At 28.9% G+C, this 23,040-nt stretch overlaps 1 protein-coding gene across 4 annotated transcripts; it reads right to left on the bottom strand.

The window, feature by feature from the left end:
- Positions 1-1,951: 1,951 nt before the first annotated feature.
- LOC142319277 (uncharacterized) lies at positions 1,952-23,013 on the bottom strand. 4 transcript variants are annotated; one of them, XM_075356378.1, is made up of 4 exons: positions 22,669-22,843; positions 18,361-18,487; positions 13,752-13,824; positions 1,952-2,227 (listed from the first exon to the last, which is right to left on the bottom strand). In XM_075356378.1, exons 1-4 carry the CDS (start codon positions 22,718-22,720, stop codon positions 2,201-2,203), a joined length of 279 nt encoding a protein of 92 aa, XP_075212493.1. In that variant the 5' UTR covers positions 22,721-22,843; the 3' UTR covers positions 1,952-2,200. The 4 variants fall into 4 exon arrangements, with proteins under 4 accessions (XP_075212493.1, XP_075212495.1, XP_075212491.1 ...); XM_075356380.1 differs by lacking the exons at positions 1,952-2,227; positions 22,669-22,843 and adding exons at positions 8,377-8,700; positions 22,995-23,013; XM_075356376.1 differs by lacking the exon at positions 1,952-2,227 and adding an exon at positions 8,377-8,700 and having other exon boundaries at positions 22,669-22,841.
- Between the last annotated feature and the right edge of the window lie 27 nt (positions 23,014-23,040).

Raw genomic sequence — 23,040 nt, 5'->3', positions numbered from 1 at the left:
AGTTCTGTTGTGACCCTGTCTGAACTCATAAAAAAACAGTTAAGAAAAACTTAAAGACAAATAACGTTAGAGCAAGCTCTTAAAGAACACTTTTTTTCAATTTTAAATTTAGTTCCTGGAAAGTCTACTGTGTTAACTGTTTCAAAAGTATTTTTTTCTCAGCAGAACAAAGAACTATATGAATGCGAAGACCAAGAGCAATACATTGCTCCATATCAGAATATTGAGCAACATGTTACGGGTTGTTCTCACACAATTTCAAGAAAATTATCAGAAAAGATAGATATCACAGCTTTTGATTAATCACACTTAATAATAAGCTTTCATTGCTACAAAAACAGGCTATTTCATTGAAGAAAAATTAAAATTTTGCTACAATTTATTTTTTCTTTGATAGTGTTTACAAAAATAAACCAATATAAAAATAAAAATGAATTCTTGAAAAAAGGTTACTTATTGGTTACTCATTGAAATATCAGTTTGGGTAAGGTTTACAAGCATTTTTGAACCGCTGGTTATGTTATCATTAAATTACCATCTATCATTAATTAAAAAAAAAAAAAAACAATTTTAAAAATGTCAACTTAAATTTTAAAAAGTACAGACAAGAAACCCCCTTGGAGCACTTAATTAGCCAGTCAAAATGGTATCGCTTTTAACAGGTTTTTCATTTTGAAAGGTTATAACTTTTTTATTAGTACAATACACAAGAAACTTATTTTTATTTGCCATAAACATCTACAAAACCACTGTAAGTTGTGCAAATTTGAGATTTTTATCACAAAAAATTCAAAATGTGAATTTTAAAAAAAAGTTAGTTTTCAAAAATTCATAAAAATTTAGGGGTATGTATATTACCATTAATATTATTTATGGTAAAATTACTAACATACACCTACATATAAAAAAATAATTCAAACTGTATATGCCATCCCTGCCTCTTGAAAAAAATTACCAAAAGTGAAATTTCACAGTTTTTCATGTTCAACTTTATTGGTAATTTTCTCGTAGAGAGATAGGTAAATAAGCAACTAGACCAATCGTTTACCTTGAGAAAATATGATTGAATTTCTTTTTATAACATCCTTCCAGGACCAATAATTTTTTAGTTATGATTTTTTCCATAAACCCTTACAATCATGAAAATAGGTATGCGCACCATAATAGAAATGGCCGCCACGGGTTATTTTTAAGTAAAAAATAGGTCCTTTAATATAGGAAACAAGCGGGTAAGTTTGAATTTTTTTTGAATTGGTTAAGCAACCAGCTTATGTTTTTTGGGACACTTCAAATGGATTGACCCTCCCTGAGTTTCCCATATCATAAATATCTGCATTTTCAGTCGTAAAGTTAACCTCATCCACTGAATCCATCTCTGGAAAATTGTCAACATTGTAGTTTTCTTCATAATCTGATGGTTCAGAATCACTTTCATTTCAATTTCTGAACCATTTTTTCGTCTGTCAAAATGCATTTTCTATAACAAAAATGTAGCCTGATATTACTGAACATATCCTTAAAATCTGAGGTCCATAATATGAGTACATTATAAAAGCATACTGCAAAAATAAATACAAAACATATTATAATCGGAGTAAAACAATTTATGTAGAATTTCATATTTTGCTTAATAGAAAAAAATACTAGCATATAATTCACATTAATAAATAAAAACAAGATACTTACGAATCAGATGTTTACCGATTGACATCATTTTGCATGTTATGGAACATGAATACTTTCGCTGTTGACAGTACGTGAATGCAGCTGTGTTGATTACTAAAACTTAACTGTTCCACATATGAGGATGCAAATACTGAAATGATATGTTTACAATTGCATATTTATTAACCTTAAACTAAGGTCCACTTATCTAGACCTGTGGACTGAAAAGTTTAATGAAATTACAATTACAGAAAATTAATAAATCCCTAGTGGAACCTTTGTTACACTTTTAAAAAATTATTTAGAAATAAGTTGAAACAGTGATGAATTGAATCATGATTTGTTGGAAGTATCCAGATATTTTGTTCAGCTTTATATAAGGTTGTAGGCAATTGAAGTTCATAGGCAGTTGCGTTACTCATTTATGTACTGATTCTACCTGTAGCTACTCATCCTGTATTATCAGGTCCACTGGTGTTAATTAGAAGCCAAAAGTATGGTGCCTGAGACACAGTATCAAGTAACTGTTCAGATATTACTGGCAATTGTCAACCTTCCTATCCTGTTGACAATGATAGAGAAAGAAATAAGTGGAATCAAAATAGTGTGAAAGCTAGAATACTTTTTATTGTTATAAATTTTTTTAAGTATTCTCAAATAGTAATACTAGAAGCAGCAGTTTTCTTGAGAACTGCTTGTGGCTTACATTTAAAGTACAACCATTGACTGTTAATGGACAGATAAACCATACAGTTTCTAAAAGTGCAATTTTATATCTCGTTACTTTTATTTTGCATATCTGACTATCATGAATATTGGCTATAATCAGATATTGATAACTTGTTTAGCAACCAACAATTCAAAAGCAATCAATAAAGTACTTGTAATTTGATATGCATTTTTACTAAGAAAAGATATCTTTCTTTTTTGGGAGAATAAAGCAGGCACACAAAGTAGATTTAATTGCCACTGTTGGAGGATATTTAAAGCCTAAAGTTTGCTGAGCTAAGGATATCAGGTTAAGTGAAGATACTTTACACTTTCTAACTGTTTCTTGTGATTTTATTGTCTACAACTTAGCAGTGAAATTATGCAAAATATTCACCTACAGATAGAATGTAAGGCAGCTCTTTCTTATCTGGAGTTTAGTGGGATTGCAACCCTGTGTATCTACGAAAACACCCAAGAACTGTGTTAAATTCCTAGATAGAAACTATCTGGGGGTTGACAGAAAGCTGAAGTAGTGAGTGATGTACCAATTTAATAAAGTTAAGTATCCATTTTCTAAAACAAATATTCTAAAAATTATGTACATTTCAATCAAGATTTTACATGTGAAAAAAATATTTTGGCAGTTGGGGTTCTATTATTCATACTTCATGTCTCAGGAATATTCAGCTTGTTAAGAGATAAAAATAATTTGTACTCTTTCAGAATTGTAGATGCACAGTTCTGTCAAGATCTGAAATATTAATCGCAGAGTTCAATAAAAATAAAAACTATTAGAAGAAATTTTATAATTCATAAATTTTTTATTTATTTATAAAAAGCAGGCTGTCAAGATTTTAAATCTACCCCTAAAAATAAAATAGGTTTTTTTTTTAAAATTTAACCTATTAATTTAAAAGACTGAACTAGAATTAGAACTGTAAGTTAAGGATATTAACACCAAATCTAACTGCAAACTTAATAGTAATGCTAAACCTGTAAATAACTGACCATTATACCAGTGAGGTGTGATATTTTTTATATGCTATAAAATCCATTTCTAATCAGTTGGATTTTAAGACTTGAATAAATAGTGCAACATTAATCTGCACTAAATAAGCCATTGAGTTTAACCAAAGTAAAGTTAATTTATTATACATAATGATATGCTTAAAGGGAAAGAATTAAAAACCGTTATTTAAATAACGTAAATGGTTACCATATTTTTAGCAATTTATTACTGATAAATTATATAAATAAATATGTATATTGCAGACCACACAATACAAATATTTAGATACAAAAGTATATTTATATATATATATATATATATATATATATATATATATATATACTTGTTTATACAATATATTTATCAAATACATTTTTTTATCATTAGCAATGTTTTCTGATTTTAGATTTTCAGACTGATTAGTATTAAAACAAAGCCATCCTATGACCATTGACTTTTGAAAAAGTTTTAAACCTCTTCAAAAATACATATCTGTCCTTTATTCCTTGTCCATTGCTTGGCTTCTCAAATTTTAGATTAATTTATTATGTAAAGATGATATAAAATATTAAATATTGCCAATCCTTGCTTCCCCGGCCTATCCTGCATGGCAATAAATAATTTTCCTACTTTATCACTTCAAAAAAAAAAAAAAAATCAGTTATGTAATTTTCAATACATAGTATAATATACATGTACCACTAATGCTTATAGTTATGTTCAGCTATTATTGCACTAGCTAAGTTATGATTATATTGTAGAACCTGTTTATATTGAAATAAATTACTTCATTTAACTTTAACTAATTATTAAATCATTAAAATATATTTAAAATTTATCTATAAAAAAACAATACTGAGAGTTAATATTCTGATTAGAAAAAACTCTTACTGTAATAGTAAACACATTATTATACAAAATTTAAAATGCACAAAATTTTTGTAAACACTAGTGCAGAGTGCCACTCTAATAATTAGAAACAGACTTATTATTATTGACAGACTGTTATTATTCACAGACTTAAAGAATTCACCACATTTTATAGAATAATGCAACCAAATAATTACTTTTCTTCAGATTACTGAAAGATGTTATTTCAAATATAATGGTAATGTGAGATGCCAAATCTATGGTATTTTTATTATACCCATTACTACTTAATTAGTAGTTATACCAATTCTTAACACTTTTATAAATTTCATCTTTCTACTACTTACTAAAGCTTTAGTTTAATTAGAATTATCGAGTACTTTTTACCAAGTTATCATTTATTTATAACTAAAACAAAATAAAATTTACTTATCTTTTACTACTTTAATTTACTACTTGTTAGAGCTAAAAATTGGTCAGATATACATTAGCATTTATACACTTTATTTCATAAAAAATAAAAGTAAATCATCTATCAACATTTAGTTCCAATATAATTTTTTTTACAGTTGTCAATAATATTATTATTCATGTAATGAAATATGTATTAATCTTTTTAAAATAATTGATCTGTGGAGTAAATTAAAAAAAGAAGAAATGTAATTATTATTTACTCATGATTTCAGTTAAATATTTTTAATACTACAATAATATGTAAAAAAAAAATGATTACATTGTGATGATTGTCAATTATGTGCTTTGAATTGAAATAATAATTATTATAGATTTAAAGAATGTATATCTTATAATTGTTAAAAATCATAAATAAAAATTTATAATAATTATTTCTATATTTGTTCAATAAAAATTATAACAACTTAATTTTAGTGTATTTTGTTTTAAAATGCCTATACCCATAGTAAATTTTGAGAGAATGGCATACCATTTAAATATAATTTGTTTGTTACTGTAGTTTTTCTGCTGAATACTCTTAACCAGTTAAGCAACTCTTTGGTTATTACCCCCCTTATTCAATAGTATATTAAAAAAAAAAATTACTTTTATGATAGTTTGTAATATCTTCAATGAATCTTGAGCATACTTCATTCACAAAAATTTTAACTTGATCAATAGACCACAATGTGACATTGGTGTTGCAAATGACTACACCATGCACACACATTTACATGAACATTTTTGATGGAGCCCATATTACATATACTAAATCTTTGTTGAAATGGACTCTTTTACTCCTTGATTGAATAATAGGATTTCTTCAAGACAAAACCAATTTAAGGTTGAGTGATGTAAATTAGATACGTACCGATATAAGATTATCATGATTGTTAGTAGATGTCATGTTAAAATGACTACAATTAAGATCAGACATATACAATTACCTATATCTGTTTCATTTTACTGTTTCAGTTCTGTTGGGGCCACTAATGATGACGTTAGTACTGAACCAAAATTTAACAAATTTACATGAAATAGGTTCTTAAATTCCTATAGACATTTTTGAAGGTGTTGTAAGTGTCAATTTGTGTGGTAAGAGATAGACATGAGGAGTGTGATGAATCAAATATTTTTAAATAAATTCCAAAAATTTGACTATGAATGAATTAGATGAAACAATAGTTGACTGCATTAGTTCGTAACTGAAATATGATCCTGCTATTCATCACATTACAGAGAACATGCACACCTACCACAGCACGGGCTGAATACATTGTTACAGGAGAAAATAATTTGTAACTGGATGTTGCAGCTAAAGAAGTTCATAATGAAATTTTTATAGTTGAAGTTGGAAATGAAATTGAAGCCAGTCAAGTTGTAGCAGTTGAACTGAAGTAGCAACTAGATTAACAAAAAATAGTGATGTTAGAAAAAGGAAGAAGCTTTTACTTTCCACTACTTCATAAAGGGCTGAGATGAATAAACGCAAAATAAATAAAAATCAAAGACTAAGCAATACTGGAACCTTTCTCAAGACAACCAGAAATCATTCATTTTGGTGCTATAGTTAAGGCTACAATTAAGCGATGTACAACAGGTTGTGATTCAAAAAGGAATGACACTTGAATAATTTCTGAAAGATGGGCAAGGTTATCCCATGAAAGTCTGCAAGGTATTTTTTTCTTACTTGTCAGGGCTATATTAGAAATAGTGTCAATATAATTCAAACGACATCCAAGCAGACAGGAATTTTACTGAAAGCTGATGGAAAAAAGGGCAAAATTCCTCATGATAATATTTACAGGATACTAATTATACAATACATGAAATCCTTTAAACCATCCATATCGCATTACCGGTATGAGCATTACCCTAATAAATTGTACTTGCCAAGTAACCTAACAATAAGAAAAATGCAAAATTTAATTTTTAAATTGCGCATTTCTATAAGGAAGATATTGATAAAATAAACATTTCCTTTATCAAACTTTTATAGGAGGAATACTTAGGATTACTTAGGAGGAATTTGTATTCCTCCTATCATAAAACATAAAACAAGTATAAAAGGGAGTTAAATAAAAAAGATATGGAAATAAAACAACTCAAATATGAAATTACATACATCATGGATTTCCAGAAAGTTATTATGCTGCCATGTTTCAATATGTTACAAAATGACAAAAAGATTATCTTTTTATAACAAAACTGGATCAAGCAAGAAATTAAAAACTGATCTTGTTTTATAACATGAGGCGGTCAGAGGCAGAAAATAAGAGGATTTTATATGCACATACCCAAATATCTGGCTTACATGAAGCACAAGATGGAAAACACCAACTTTGACTGGATAGCTGTTCTCAGAATAAGAACTGGATGATGTTTACTTTTTTAATCTATATTGTCATCTGTTCTTTAATCTCTGCTGATGAAATTTAACTATAACTTCTATCCGGGCTGTCGCTTTGTGTCTACTCTTTTCATCATACTTTAGAAAAGTCAGTGAAAGTGTAGATGCAGTAGAAGATCTATGATTTCAGCAACTTCAATAGCAACATACTATGTAACTGTTGTAGCAATGGAGCTGAAAGACTTTCAGAGATGGAGAAGCTATAAGTTTCCTTGAAAAACACTCGAATCTATCAGATCCTGTCCATACATACATACATACAAATTTCAATCAAAACAATATGAGGTCTACTTCTTTATTAAAAAAAAGAAGAAATATGAACCAGAGAAATGGGAGACATTAGATTTTCTATGGGTAAATTAATGAAAAATGGTATGATTTCTGATCCTTTAAGATAAAAGCAGCCAAGAAGAATTTGTGTCATTAAAAAGGAGTTCCTTTAGGATCTGATCGAAGGAAAATTTTATGTAATCACAAATAAATGTTTGGATTTTTGGCAATCGCTTACCCTAACAAAAAAATGATTATAGGGATGATAACAGTCATGAGAACCTGACTAAATTAATTTATATATTAATTACTACTACAATACTAAATTAATATATATATTAATTACCAATACAATACTTTAAATCTTTTGTTATTGTGTTCTATTTCTAAAATACTGGTGTTTAATATATTTCTTTTACTTAAAAATTTATTACGATTTTATAGCTAGAAATATTAGGTTTATTAAAATCAAGTAATTATATATTTTTGATATTATTATTAGATTTTTAATCATTTTGATATATAATTGTTATCATATGTAAGCGGGTAATAGGTAATTACTTAATTATTATTGGTTTTTTCTTTATTGTATCCTAAGGGCTTGTTATTATAACATAGTTATATTTTATAACATATTAAATGAATCCAAAAGATTATTGTTTGTTATTGATGTACAATAACAGCAATTTATCAAAGATGGGTAAGATTAAAATATTAATAAACTAATCTTAAATTAATGAGTACAGTATGAATTTATAAGAAGTTTTTTACACATACTTTTCTAACAGCTGAATGAATGTATATTACAAAGTAAACAATTGTTTCTTTAAAACACAGATATTTTTTAAAGGAAACAAATGTGGTCTCTAGTCAATAATTAATAGATGTTAATGGATGTATTTTTTTTTTTTTTCATTTTGAAAAGTAACAGTTCTAATCTCTATTATGTAAGGAGACTGTAGGTACATAAAAAGTTAAAAAATATACATAATCTAAAAGGGCTGATGTATTTCTACAAGTACATATCATATGAAGGGTAAACATTACTCAAACAAACTTTAAATTTCATATTAAAAATATTCTAACTAAATTTTTATCGAATACGCAGAAAAATAATTAATCTTTTTACATTAACTCATATTCTAGACCTGTCTTGTTACAAAAAATACTATTTAATAAATAGTATATGATTGATACGTTTAGTAATAAATGCATAAGTGAAGTGAGCAATACATCATGAAGGTTTCAGTTCTTCAAGCATTGAATGCTTCTGCTTTACCACTGAAATTAAAGTCTGAGAGCTCTCCAAAATCTAAAAAAAAAAAAAATGGATTGAATAATAAACTATTACACTGAATTGTATTATATTTACAAATGTATTAAGATTACAGGTATTTTTAAGAGGAGGAAGAATACCCACTCAGAGCAGGATGTCCAAGAGAATAGTAAAATATATCTCAAGGATGTCAAGAATAGTCCAACACAAGATCTACGTCCTACTGATATCTTCCTACATTCTTTCAGGATCAGTGGAAGTCTGTAAGACATCTTATTAAGCCTAGGAAGAAGTCTCCAGCAGATTTAATGATTTTTTAAATTCAAAATCCGTGTGCTATGTAGATAATTAACCACTAAAATCAAGTGTGAAATTATGAGTGATATTACTTTTCTGAATACTGTAATGTTACATCCACTTATCATATTTGTGATAAAATAAATATGACGGGTTTAATAAGTATGTTCTTGGGTGATATATTCCAACAAAATTAATTTTACTTTTGTCATACGCACTTTATTACTATTAGACCCTTAATGATAATTTATCTGATTCTCTACCTACACACAGGATGTCTTTTTGTAAAACTAGTTACAAAGGTTCACAAAATAACTATGTGAATTATTTACACATTTGATGTAGTCATTAATGAACTGGAGCGAACTAAGAAAACTGGTGGGTAAAGAAGAGCACATTACTACAGTTACTACTATATATAATATATTGTACACAATAACTCCAATAAATTTTCTAATCCTAAAAACACAAATATATGATTCATAAATGCTTACTTATATATGTAATGCTTAGTCATACATATTTATTTGAAAATAAACTCATGCAATATACATTGTACAAATAACATTATTATACAATATTTAAGAGCAATACTTATTACCCTGAGTTAATGATTTACCTAATTTTTCATTCTGAATTAAGTGTGACAGACACTGTTTTAAAATAACTGTTCTCAAAGGAAAGATAATTAAAGCAGAAAGTAGGTTTAAGAAGTCAACGACAGATCCTTTTTAATAACAGTGCACCTAAACCCAAGCGTCTTGTGATTACAAGAAAAAAGGAAACTTTCAGAAAAATCAGCCCATTCTTGATTGCCCAGTAGATAACAAGGTGGCCCTGTCGTAAGACATTTAGCATTCTATATGTTGAAACTGTGAATGACAGTCAAACACAGAAAATCATAGTGTTAAAGATTGGTGAGTTCCCCATATTTGTCCAACTTTATAGCAGCCTAAACTTATTGAAAGGGGTAGTTGTAATCTTCTTAACTGTACAGTAGAAGAAATAGTAGAGAAATTGTCCAGACAAGGTGTGACTCAATGCTGAAGGCTGAACATGAGAAGAAATGGTGAGATTCTTCCTTCTGCTTCACGTATGTTATTATTTAACAGACCTTCATTGCCCGAGAAAGCAAATGTTGGCACACACCATCTGGATGTTTGAGCATTCATACTGCAACCTACGTGATGTTATAAGTGCCAATGCTTTTGGACACACTGCGGTCAAATATGAAAAACAAGAAATTGGATGTGTGGTAAAGGAAGTCATGAAGGCACGCCATACAGAGATTACATCACTATTCTGCATCTACTAATCCATGTCTATTTGCATCAATTGCAAAGGGCAACACATCTGACGTTCTAGAAACTGTCCAGTTTACAAAATTTAAAATGTGATTCAGGAAGTGAAAAACTACAAAAGATCATTTATCCTGAAGTAAGAAAATTCATCAACAACTGAACACCTTGACCTACATCAACTTATGCACAAGCAACTGCACTCTTTCTTTGCCGAAGGTTAATGCAGAAGAGTTACTTTCTACCCTTGCAGCTATGATTGAGAAAATCATTAATAGCAGGATGAAATCTTCTCTCCCAAAAGAACATAGAAGACCTGTGAAGATGCAGCTATTAGTAGATATTAAGGAGACATCTGAAAAGGCCAAAAACACTCATTTGACCAATCATAAGGTGAAGGAAGGTGTGACAACAATGCATAAGTCTGACTGGTGTGATGCAGGTGCAAGATAGGATAGAGAAGGCCCTGGATAGAAAAACTGTTGAATACAAAGCTATGGAGCCTCCAAAGGAGAGACCGAATATTTAAGTTGCACCAAAAATTTCGGGAGTGCATCAGTCTAGACTTGAAATACTCCCCACTCCACCTAAGCTGGAGTCATCTGATATTGGCTGCAAAATGTAAATGTTATCAGAAAATTTACATTAAATGTAAATGTTCTGATAACATTTCTTTTGAAATGGATCATAAGGTTTTAATTGACAAGGGCTCTACACTCTTGTCAACTTGTGTTCTTTTGGAGTTTCATTGATCAATGATAAGTCTGTTTTCAAGGATGATCTGTTTGACAAGAATGGTCTTTAGACTTTTTCGCTGTTTTTTATCAGATGGGAAAAGTTTTTTCTTCTTTGTTTGGGACTATAGCAGTTAGATGGCTGATATCCCCACAAAAAAATAAATAATATTGTTATGGGAAGCTGGGAAATATTTTATGAATCTGAACATAAATCAGATGTACTTCTTGAGAAAGATAAATTTACATATTTTCTGAATTTGTATGGAAATGTCCTAAATTTTTACTTGCCTTCTACAGGTGTCAGCTACTATGTACACACAGATATTTTTGTTTTTTTAATTCTCCATGTACTGCAGCTATGGGAACAAGATTTTCTGACCACACAGCAATTTTAATTTCCTACCACATGAAGCTGCATTTAATTAGTAAAAAAAAAGAAGATAAAAATGGTAAAAAAAGAGAAATCATCGCAAAAATGTTGGCAATAGCTTTGATGAAGTGAAAAAAATGTTGAAGTGGGAAATAAGTGGCACAAAATAATTAAACAAAATTTATATACATTTTTTGGATAAGATTTTAAATATTTTTGAACAAACTTTCACAGCTTTGGTTAGCAAACAACTGTCAATGCATTTTTGTAAAATGGATTACACTGATATTGAAATAATAATAAATAACAAATAAATACATACAGGATGTGCTGGGAGAATTCTGCTAAACTTCATAGGATATTTCTCTCATTAAACAAATGGAAAAAAAGTATGTATAAACATAGGTTCGAAAACACTTTGTTAGCGCGTTACAGCTAGTGAAAGATTTCTCCTCTTCTGCTAATGTCTTGAAGAAGGTGATTACAATCTGCAGCTGATTTATTGTCAGTGGTTATTACAAAACAGCATGCTTCCATTGCTGATATTTACAGATGAAGCAACATTTATGCAAGCTGGGATAAACAATACACAAAACAAACATTTTTGGAAACATGATATCCTCGTGAGACCATTGAAACTAATTTCCAGCACAGTTTTCAATAAATGTCTGGTATGGGATTATAGGTAATGTTGTTATCTGAACTCACATTATCAATGGTAGACTCACAGGTAATGGTTACCTCAACTTTCTTCACAATGAGCTGTCAATAGGATGTTCCACTTAGTATTAGAACTCATATGTAATTTCAACATGATGGTGCATCAGCCCATTTTTATGATCCTGTTATTCATTATCTGAAAGAAATATTTCCTAACCGCTGGAGAAAATGGTAAGGTACTTAACTATGGCCAGCTAGATCACCTCATATGAATCCCTTGGATTTCTTTTAGTGGGGATATATGAAAGCATTAGTGTATGTACGAACACCAGAAAATGCAAATGAACTTTTAAAATAAATCAGTTGGGCCATTGCAGAAATTGAAAACAACCAAAGAATATTAGAAAATGCTATCTCATCTGTAACTTGTCATACTGAAATATGTTTTCAGGTTGCTTGTGGACATTTTGAACAGCTGATGTAATGTAAGAATAATATACATGCAATTTTATTTGGTTTTAGAGGTTTAGTTTGTTTTTACAATCTTATCCAATAATAGAAGGAAGTTTGTTTTAGTCTAAAATTGTAATTCAGCATTTTCCACATTGGTTATGCAATAAAAAATATTATTTTCTTGCACTATTATTTTTATTTTTTGACTTTATTTACATCAATTTTCTTAGAATTAAATTCTCTATCAATTTAATCAATAAGTTTTATTTGTTTATTGATAATTTAACAAAGTTATTTACACCAAAGCTAAAAAATTGTTTTTCAACTCAATTTTTTTGTTTATTACATCCAATTTTGTAGAAAATATTGGTGATACATTTACGGGACCAATTTTTTTTTTTAATTTCTCAGGTCAAAACCCAGCTGTAATTAACGTTTTCGGAAACTTGTTTATATAAACTTTATTCATTATTTTAATGAGAGAATACACCTATGAAGTTTAGCAGAATCCTCCCGGGACACTCTGTAAATGGAAAAAGATCTATAATGAAAATAAAATTAATGAAAAATTTATATAATAAACAACTTGACACACACATAAAAAGAAAATTGTTAAAAGGTAAAGAAAAAGACAAAAATAAAGTTATAAAGCAGTACATTAGAAAATCATAAGTAGGGTCTCATGATTCATCATTAAAAGTGAACTTTTCTTTAAAAATAAAAATAAAGTTATGATAGGGAAAACTAGTGTAAATGATTTATTAATTAAAATGAAAATCCTACCAAAAATCTTTAAAATAGAACAAAAGGAATAACAGTTTTTTGTTAAGAAAAAGATCTAAAAACAGAACCTTTTCAAGTTAGATGTGTAATTGTTTTGAAAATATATATGTATTTAGTAAAACAGAAAAATCCTTTGATTGGGACTAAGTGTCATCTTATATAAATAAGGGGATTAAGCAATTAAATAACTTATTCTTTATGTAAGATAAGAGGATGTCGTAAGAGCAAGTGTTTTCCTGGGTTAAATATTCAGTAGTTAGTTCATTGTATAAAAATTGTAATTATAGGTTAATAAACAACTATAGTTCAATTATTAATATAAGTTCTATTGTCAATAAATTCAAAATTTTAGAAAAGAATGCATGTAAACAGTTTTATTAATACTTGAAAGATGTAAGTGTAATAACTGAATATCAGTATGACATTCAGTAATAAAGTTAAATATGTCAACAAATAACAAAAATAATTAGATTAAAAAAAAATACTTACTTTCATGTAGGCTGTTTCAGCTTCATTTACTATCTGACAATATCCATTCTTCATAGCGATTTTTTCCTTTAACCTGTTAAAAAAATAAATTAAAAAAATTTTTAATAATTGACCTTTAATAAACTATTATAGCTTAATTATTCTATCAATCAAATTTGTTTTGTTTTAAAATGCAGTTAGAAAATGGCTTTATGGTTTACAAAATAGTTTTTTAAAACCATTTTTGTAGCAGGAATTGTTGTGTGAAATAACTTACAATAAATGAAAGTCTTCCCAGCCAAGTCAGGCCATTCTGTGAAAGGAAATTATTTTTAATGTGAGAATCTACATTTTCCTCTTACTGTAGAGGCAAATTAAATTTCTAGACAAACCCGACATCCCTGGGTTTATTGTGGCAAGTGACTTCTCTGGAGTTTCTTCTCATTTCTTCTGTGATGCAATTTTTTTTTTCTTTAATAATGCTTGTACTATTCTCATACGTTTTCTGTTGCTTAATTTTGCCAGTCCTTATTCTTTTAAATTCTTGAAGCTTTTAAAAAATCCTAGTGTCCTCAATTGAAAAATTCTTAAGGAGAAATATGTAAATGGAGCAGGTACTTTTCAGTTACTAAATGGTGAATTGGAACTAGTCAGCTGAAATAAAGGAAAAAGGGGTAAATGAAAAATCAGGTAATGCCTGGCAGTGAGGACATATAATAATCAATATTTAATGATCACAAACATGAACTAGAGACAAATTCTAGAAAAATATTAAGTGATGTCATCTTTATCTGAGATGTTCAAAGTCCTGCTTATTTATTATGACTATATTAAAAAATAGAATAGTAAATTTCATAAGTTTTCTTTTTTTCATGGATGAAAAACACTTCCACATTATCATCGCCTGGCACAAAGTTTCAGTAACGAAAGAAAATATTAATAAGAGTTGTGGAGGTTCTATATTATTGTATAGGATGATTAACATTGATTTTTCTACTTTTTTAACAAGAAAAATATTATTTTTCCAAAATGGAAAGGTTTCATCTTGCTCAGGGTCTGTTTTGAACAGGTTTTACTATATTAGTAAAGGTTTTTAGCAAATGAAACTACTTTGAAGGAAATGTATTCTTTAAACTTATTCATATGAGTAATTTTTGAGAAATAAACTGATTCAGGAAACATTTTGAATCTACCTTGTATATGTTATGTGCGTGCACGCACACACAATTATTTTATTTTACTAGGAGTGTGAAGGACTGCCACTTCAAGAGAAAAAAAATTACACCAAAATTTATCAATCAGTTGAAAAAAATGTAAAAAAATTTTTCTACTTTAGCCCCATCAAAATTACTATATTTTTTGAATGCTATTTGCTGTAATGTCGCAGAATAATCATGATTACAAAGATTGTTTGTTATTAAATGGTAATTATTGAGGAGCATATTCAAGCATCAAGTAAAATAAAAATCAGTGGCAGATGGTATAGCAAACTGGTAAGACAATACCTCTTGATAATGACTGCCTTACAAAGACTATTTTGATTAAAATACAGCAAATATTACAAAAATATTAAAATAGAATTATTATTATTATTATTAAGCACAATTACAATTATTAATTACACATTTACAATTAATAATTATTATTATTATAAATATTAAAATACAACCCAAGTTAATTAAACAATCAAGGAAATTATTTTGCTTTCTTAACCAACATAATAATTCTTATAATATTGACTAATCTAAATGACATGAAAAAAAAATAGTTTGTTTATTAATAAATCTCTACCTATTTTACAACAATATTTTAACTGTAATTACCTAAAAGATTACCTGAAAATTAAAAATACACATTTTTCTTTCCTAATTGGATTTTGACTTATGTTATCATCACAAAGTAAATATTACTTAATTCTGGAACTTTAATTACATATACATGAATCTTTTAAAATTATTACTGGAGGGAAATTATAGTAATGAAGGAAGACCTTTTTACACTAGAGAACTTCAGATGTAGTACCCAAACAAAATTTTGACCACAATTTTGACAGCAAATATCTAAAAAAAAAAATGGTTTATTGAAAAAATGCTAAAAGTGTAATATAGAAAGGAAGTATTTGGGACAAAAATGTATCACTGAACGCAACTAGTAGCATATTTAAATTTGAAATGATTAAATCTTTTCAAATACTATGTTTTCTCTTTAAAGAGAAGACAAGATATACCCTATAAATCTTTAATTAATATAAATTTTAAAAAGTAAACTTTTTAAGATTCCAGTTGATTAAAAAATATTATCAAACATCGTACTAGTTGTTGAGTTACAATATCACATGCAGAGTCATACAGTAATAGAAATGTGCAGGTATTTGAAAGCTGATATGTTAAAAATGTTAATTCACATTTGTCACAAATAAAACCTAATAGATCATTAATAATAAAAGATTCTTTTTTCTTGAAATTGTGTTTGTATGAGTATACCATTTTTTGTTATTAATGATTATAGTTTAGAAGTTTTAATATATTTTCTATTAAGTTCAATAAATTTGGATCTTATAATTATCTAAACATCAACTGGGACTTCAGTGAATGGTTTTTTAAATAGATAAAAGAATAAACTCTGTAGCAGGTAAGTAATAATGAGGATGATAAATTCTACATGCTGCAAGAAGTAAGTATTTCAGCTGATTAATGGTATTTATCTAAAGTTCACTCTAATCATTAAGAAAAAGAAAGCACTGAATATTGTTTTTCTAAATAAAATAAAACTGTTAACTTAGATTCACATAAGACTGATGTAAAATTCTGGCAAACTTTTAGCAGACTGAAAAAATTGAAGTAACATACAAGATTTGATTAAAAAAATACAGAAAATTTTTAAATCTCCTGGATTGTATTAGTCCAATTGTCAATTTTTTTTTTGTTGTGTTGGTATGCTTGACCCTAATAAATATTTACATTGGCAGCCATATTGGGAGCTTAGTTTACTGTTAGCTGTCGAAAAGGTTACATGTGTTTTGGTAAGGTCTGAGATTTTCTAGTGGAAAAAATAGAACAAAGAATTTGCATTAAATTTTGCTTTAAGAATGGAATAAAGTGCAACACTGTTGCGATTCTTCTATGAATAAAACAAGCGTTTACAAGAGGGCTGTGTAGATGTTGATGACGAGCACCCTGGATGTCCCAGAATATCAACAACCAATGACAATGACAAAAATGAAGAAAATGATTATGGACAATTGCCATATCACTATCAGAGAGGTTATTGATGATGTTGGCATATAGTTTGGCTATGGCAAACAATGTTTACAGATGTTTTAGGCATGAAACATATGGCAGCAAAATTAGTTCCAAAATTGTTGAATTTCTACCAAAAGCAGTGCTGAATAAAGTGAACAATAATCCAGAACTGCTAAAACGGGTCATAAGTAATTATGAAACATGGGTGTATGGGTATGTCGTCAAAACTAAGGCTCAATTGTCCCAATGAAAGCTTCCTGAAGAGCTAAGATCGAAAAAAGCTTGTGAAGTTCAATTGAATATGAACATCCCATCAAATAGAATCAAAACCTTCAGGTTTTGATCACTATGTTCTTCGATTCCAACGGCTGTGTATCATGAGTTCTTACCATCAGGTTGTACAGTCAATTAGGAGTACAACGTGGAATTTTTATGCCATTTGCCTGATGTAATCCAAAGAAAACACCTAGATTTGTAGCAAAATAATTCATGGCAAATGCTCCACAATAATGCACCTGCTCACACTTCACTGCTTGTTCGTGAATTTTTGCCAAACTTGGCCCCCTGTGACTTCTTGCTATTCCCCAAGCTGAAAAAAACCATGAAAGAGTATGTTTTGCCAACACTGAAGAAGTAAAGACAGAATCGCTAAAGGAGCTAAATGCCACACAGAAAACTGCATTCCAGAGGTGTTTTGAAGATTAGAACAAGCGCTGGTACAAATGTATTATAACTGAAAGGGAAAATTTGATGGTGATAAAATCAATATTGATGAATAAATAATATTTTTTTCAGAAAAACTGAAATTCCGCGTTATTTTTTTTATTAAACCTTGTAGATACATAATCAACAAACAAAAAATACTAAACAGGCTTTTACATGCATCTGAAAATTATTTTTACTTTAACTATCACTTACGGCATCCTGTAATTCCAATAGCTAACATGAATTTAAGAGCCAGGGTAGTAGTTTATAGATCAATTAGTTATTAACAAACCATTAATGAAGACCAGCAAATTTTTATTGCATATCCAATTCTGTAAGTGCTCATAACAACCTTTTCATTAGGCTGTGACCATATGCATTCTCTGCAGATTCTCAAACAAGACTGTTGTCTTAACATTAAACCCTTACAAAAAGGAATATTTTACAATGAACTATTTTTTATTAATAACATACTATTGATGTTAAACTTTCACAACAACTTGAGCTGCCTCTTTTTGATTTTTTTATATCATACAAGTGGAAATACATTTATCATTAAGAATACAATTTGTTAAAGAAATAAAAGAGGGTTTATTTGTCAAACATTTCTGTAAAATCAGAAAGTAAATTAGATGTGCTAAGCAAAAACTAAGGTTTTTTGAATATGAAAAATTATGACTTACGATTCATTAACTTTATCTAAACTAAGTGATAATTCTTCAATCTGAGCAGTTAATATTGCTTTTTGTTTTTCATCACTGTCAATTTCACTTTCAATATCTTCTAGGTTTTTTCTCATATTTTCAATTACTAAAACAAATATAATGGTTATCATAAAATTATATAAGTAAAATAATAAAAATGTAAATATGAAATTAATTAAAAATTAAATAGGCATTGTCCTTGAAAGGAATTACTGAATACAACATAAAAAGGTACCTGAACTGTAAGTTAGGTTAAGTTTTCTAAAAGTAATGTACAAAATTTATAAATATTAGCATCAAATTTGATCTTTTATTAAATTATTTTAATTAGATTACTTAATCTGATCTAAGAAACCTTTATTGCATTTCATAATGCATAAATATGTGTATAAATTATATTCAAAGTATACCTACAGTTAACTGAGAAAGTATTTATAAATACTCAAACTAAAACGTTAGAATGAATTAACATACATAAACACTTACAATAAGAGGTGGAGGAACCCCATTTATGGGCACCTGGGCAGTGTCGGGCTCGCTAACAGGTTCTACAAGATGTTATTAAATGAGTATTTGTTCCTGCGCACTATCGACTCCACCCTGAATACCCACCCTTCCTGGTACAGCTGGTGTGCATAACTTCAGGAAGAGGGGAATACGCCCTCACACATATTCAGACACCAGTCAACAGACACAGACCACACACCCACAAGATACCAAACATCAGACTAAAATCTTACCACACACTCCACGACATCCAATCATCACTCATCATACTTCACGCCACACATCACATCAAAGCCAATCACATAAACAAACACTACAGCATACTTATCTCACCGGTCACTTTCGGACGTGGGAGCAGAGTGTCCATAACCACATTGGACCCAGGCAACACAAATGAAAACTACTGAGGATAAAATGACTATTCTTAAAGCATTTGCTGCTAATAATACAAAATATTAATTGCTTCACAAACTACCTCAAACTGTACACTTTGTTGAAAACACAAATGTGACAGTAGCGCTTCAGCAGTACTTAAGCACACTAGCTATACAGATAAGTTGAGGAAGCGAAAGATTCACTAATTTTTTTTTTCTTTTACAACTCCTTCAAACCAAAATCCTAAGTGGGATATAAAATTGGCTCTTTCCTTTCTTCACAACATTCGATGCATCTAAGAAGGGACTACAAATTGGCTATTTCAATTTATTTTGAGCAAAAAGTGGAATCTTTTACTTTTTAATTCCATTAAATTATTTTTGAATTTTTTGTTCTGTATCTATTTTAATAATATGATTTGTTTTATTACAAATGGCTGTACCTACATTTGGACAGCATATTAAATAAAATGGGATTCCTAAAGGGTCAAGAACAATTATCAACAGTATCATCTGCAACAATACTAGAAAAGATAGTGGATTACATCATTGAAAACATCATTGAAAACATATTTTGGAAGCATATTTCAAGGGGTTTAGAAAATGAATAATATTTCTATTACCTAATACAATTAATAACCAATTTGGCTTAATTTAATAAGAGAAAAAAAGCAGTTGGTACGAAAATATCTATGAAGATTCACCTCACTGCCTATGGGAAAGGACTCTTATACATATTGTCATTTTTCATAAATTAAAAACCATATCAGCATAAAAGATTTATTAATTTTCAAGATGATGCCCGCACCAATAAGGAGATCTGCAGTTAGTCAGATAGTGGCTGTCAGTTAGTCAGTTAGTTGTTAGATGGCGCCACTGAAAAGCTATTGCTATCACTTAGCTAGTAAACATAAACTTGATATCGAAATAGCTAAACAGAACGTAAAATTATAAATATAATCTAACCAAACTTAACCTACGCTCGCTTCGTTCGCTAACCTTCACTTGCTAGTGAAGGTTAAGTTTGGTTAGATTATATTTGTAGTTTTATTTATTTATTTTGTTATTTCAATATAACTTTTCAGTAGCACCATCTAACAACTAACTAACTACAGCGACTGATCTGCAGATCAGCCTGCAGATCTGCAGATCGCCTTATTGGTTGCGGGTATCTTCTTGAAAAATACCAAAGATTTCTTGTTATAAAAATGATTTTTACTCTATTGATGCATCTGTACTTAACTTTTCATGTAATGTCCTAGGGCATGTAGTGTACACTCTTTCCTTCAGACAACCCCAAGAAAAAATTTGGTGGGGTTAAATCTAGTGAATTTGGTGGCCACAAGTTCCTGATGATGATATGGTTATCAAAGAAACTTTAAATCAATTCTATAGACTCCCATGAATTACAGCAGTGGCTCTATCCTCTTTAAAGTATACTTGACATAGTTCAATTTTATTCAGTTGTATAACAAATTTCATGAAAAAACGACAGAATTCTGCAGTATTCACTGTTCCTTCACACAAATTGAAAAATGTAACTTCTCTGCTGATACTGCACACCAAACTCTGACTTTCAATGGTGAAAAGACTCTTCATGAATGTAATGTGGATGCTGCATAGCACACATGCAAGTATTCTGTGAATTAATATACCCAACCAAGTAAAAGCAAGTTTCATCTATGATCAGGTAATGAATAGTATCCAAGATTTGTAATAACTCAGTGACAATATTGTATACTTGTAATCTTACTGATTTATAAAAACTCATGAAAAGCTGTTATCTTACATTATCTCAGTTTAGTTTTCTTCACAGTTCTTCAAGTACAAAAATTCACTGTTGAGTCTTAATGACTTACCAGGTGACTGCAGAAGTCTCATCTCAATAACCACAGTAACAAAGTGCACTTTTGGCAGACAATGTTTTCTGGTTTCATTGATAAGATTGCCAGTTGTTTCCAAATTGGAAACCATGCCAGTATTGTGTTCCTGTCTAGCCTAACACCAAATTCCATCTAGTATACCTTTTGTGCCACTATGATTTAATTTGTTATGTAGTAACATTTCACAATGAACAGATAGATGTTCTAGTATGTATTGCATTTTGAATCACAATAACACAACTAAAACAATAAAGGTTAAGCAGTTGATATGTTCACAATCATGCAGCACATAAATTAAACAGCTCTAAATGAATAGTAGTTCTATTGAAATTTATATGAATCACTCTGTACACTGAAATAAATTATGTTTTTTATATTCTTATATACGTTTTCAGATGTATAATATTTATTCCAGACACATGCTTAAAGTATTTGTTATCCATGGAATAACCACGTAGCACCTGACATGATGTATAATAGTTCTTGAATCTTTGAAGAGTCCCTGAGATAAATATTCGTAACTGTTAGTAAGTATGTTTCTGATTGAGATTGGACTTTTTTTTATTATGATTCATAATCAGATGCTTACACAATAATCATTCATTAAAAAGGAACATCTAGCCAAGTTAAGAAATGTAGGAGATTCTTATAGACTACATTATGTAGTAACTTACATGATTATAAGTAAATTTAAGTAAGTTTGATTAAGAAGTAAGAGTAAGCATCTTAATGAAGAAAAGAGAATAGTAAGACTATGAAGTAAACCCAAGTTTAGATGGCTGTGTTTTTTAAATAATAAATTCTATTGTGACAACATGAGATAGAAATGAGAGTCACAAAGTAACTGCTGTAGACTGTTTTGTCATTAGGTTGCCATTTTACTTCAATGCAATGAATTAATACATAAATATGACTTTAATGGGCAGTTAATAGTAATAATCATCATATTTTAAACTATGCTCGGTATGAGTTGCCCTTTTCTTATTGGTCTCAACAAATACTTTTTTCAAAATAAAATTGGTCTTTCATAATTCTTAAATTTTCTGAATATAACAGAATCAAAAGCTGTTCAATAGTAAATAATGAAGTATAAATTAAGTTTATTTTCAAAACTACAGATTCAGAAACTTTCACGGAATAAAATCTAATATTTTTCCAATACAAGGTTCAACAAGTACAACATATAATTTTCAAAACTACAGATTCAGAAACTTTCACGGAATAAAATCTAATATTTTTTAATACAAGTTCATAAAATTTTAAAATAGTAAAAGTTGAATTAATAAAGATAGTAGAATTATGTACATAAGCATGACATTTGAAAAGAAACTTATTGTCAATGCACAGGTTAAAATTAAACACTTACATAAGTGTTTAATTCGTTTGTTTACAAACATCGTAACTTAATTATATTCTTATACTAATTAGGAAAGCGAGTTTGCAAGCGCGTTTATCGTTTAACAAGCTAACCTTAATTTCTTCAACTTTAAACTGTAAAATAATTTCTGCAAAGTATAACTTACAGTTAACTAATTCTTCATTACAAATTTGCAATCTAGCACCTAGCTGAGACATTATGCATCATAAAACAACTTCATTTATACACATTTACACAAAAACAAATAAAAGAATTACGTAGTCACAATCAACAACTACGAAATAACGCGGTAGCCGAGAAAGAAACTACAGCTGATTAACGTCAGCTACACAAACATAATAATATGTTTTGTATTAAGAAAAATATTACAACCTATTGTTTCTGTGAAAAAAAAGTAATGCTAGTCGAAAAAGAAATAAAAAATAATATTAACGATTACAGATTGTGAAAACTTATTAAAAAACATATTACCTCAAGAAATAAAGCATTTAAACTATTACTTTAGCATATCATAATG

The sequence above is a fragment of the Lycorma delicatula genome, chromosome 2 (genome assembly GCF_047948215.1).
Source record: "Lycorma delicatula isolate Av1 chromosome 2, ASM4794821v1, whole genome shotgun sequence".
NCBI lineage: Eukaryota > Metazoa > Arthropoda > Insecta > Hemiptera > Fulgoridae > Lycorma > Lycorma delicatula.
This window is presented reverse-complemented; position numbering and strand designations above follow the sequence as displayed.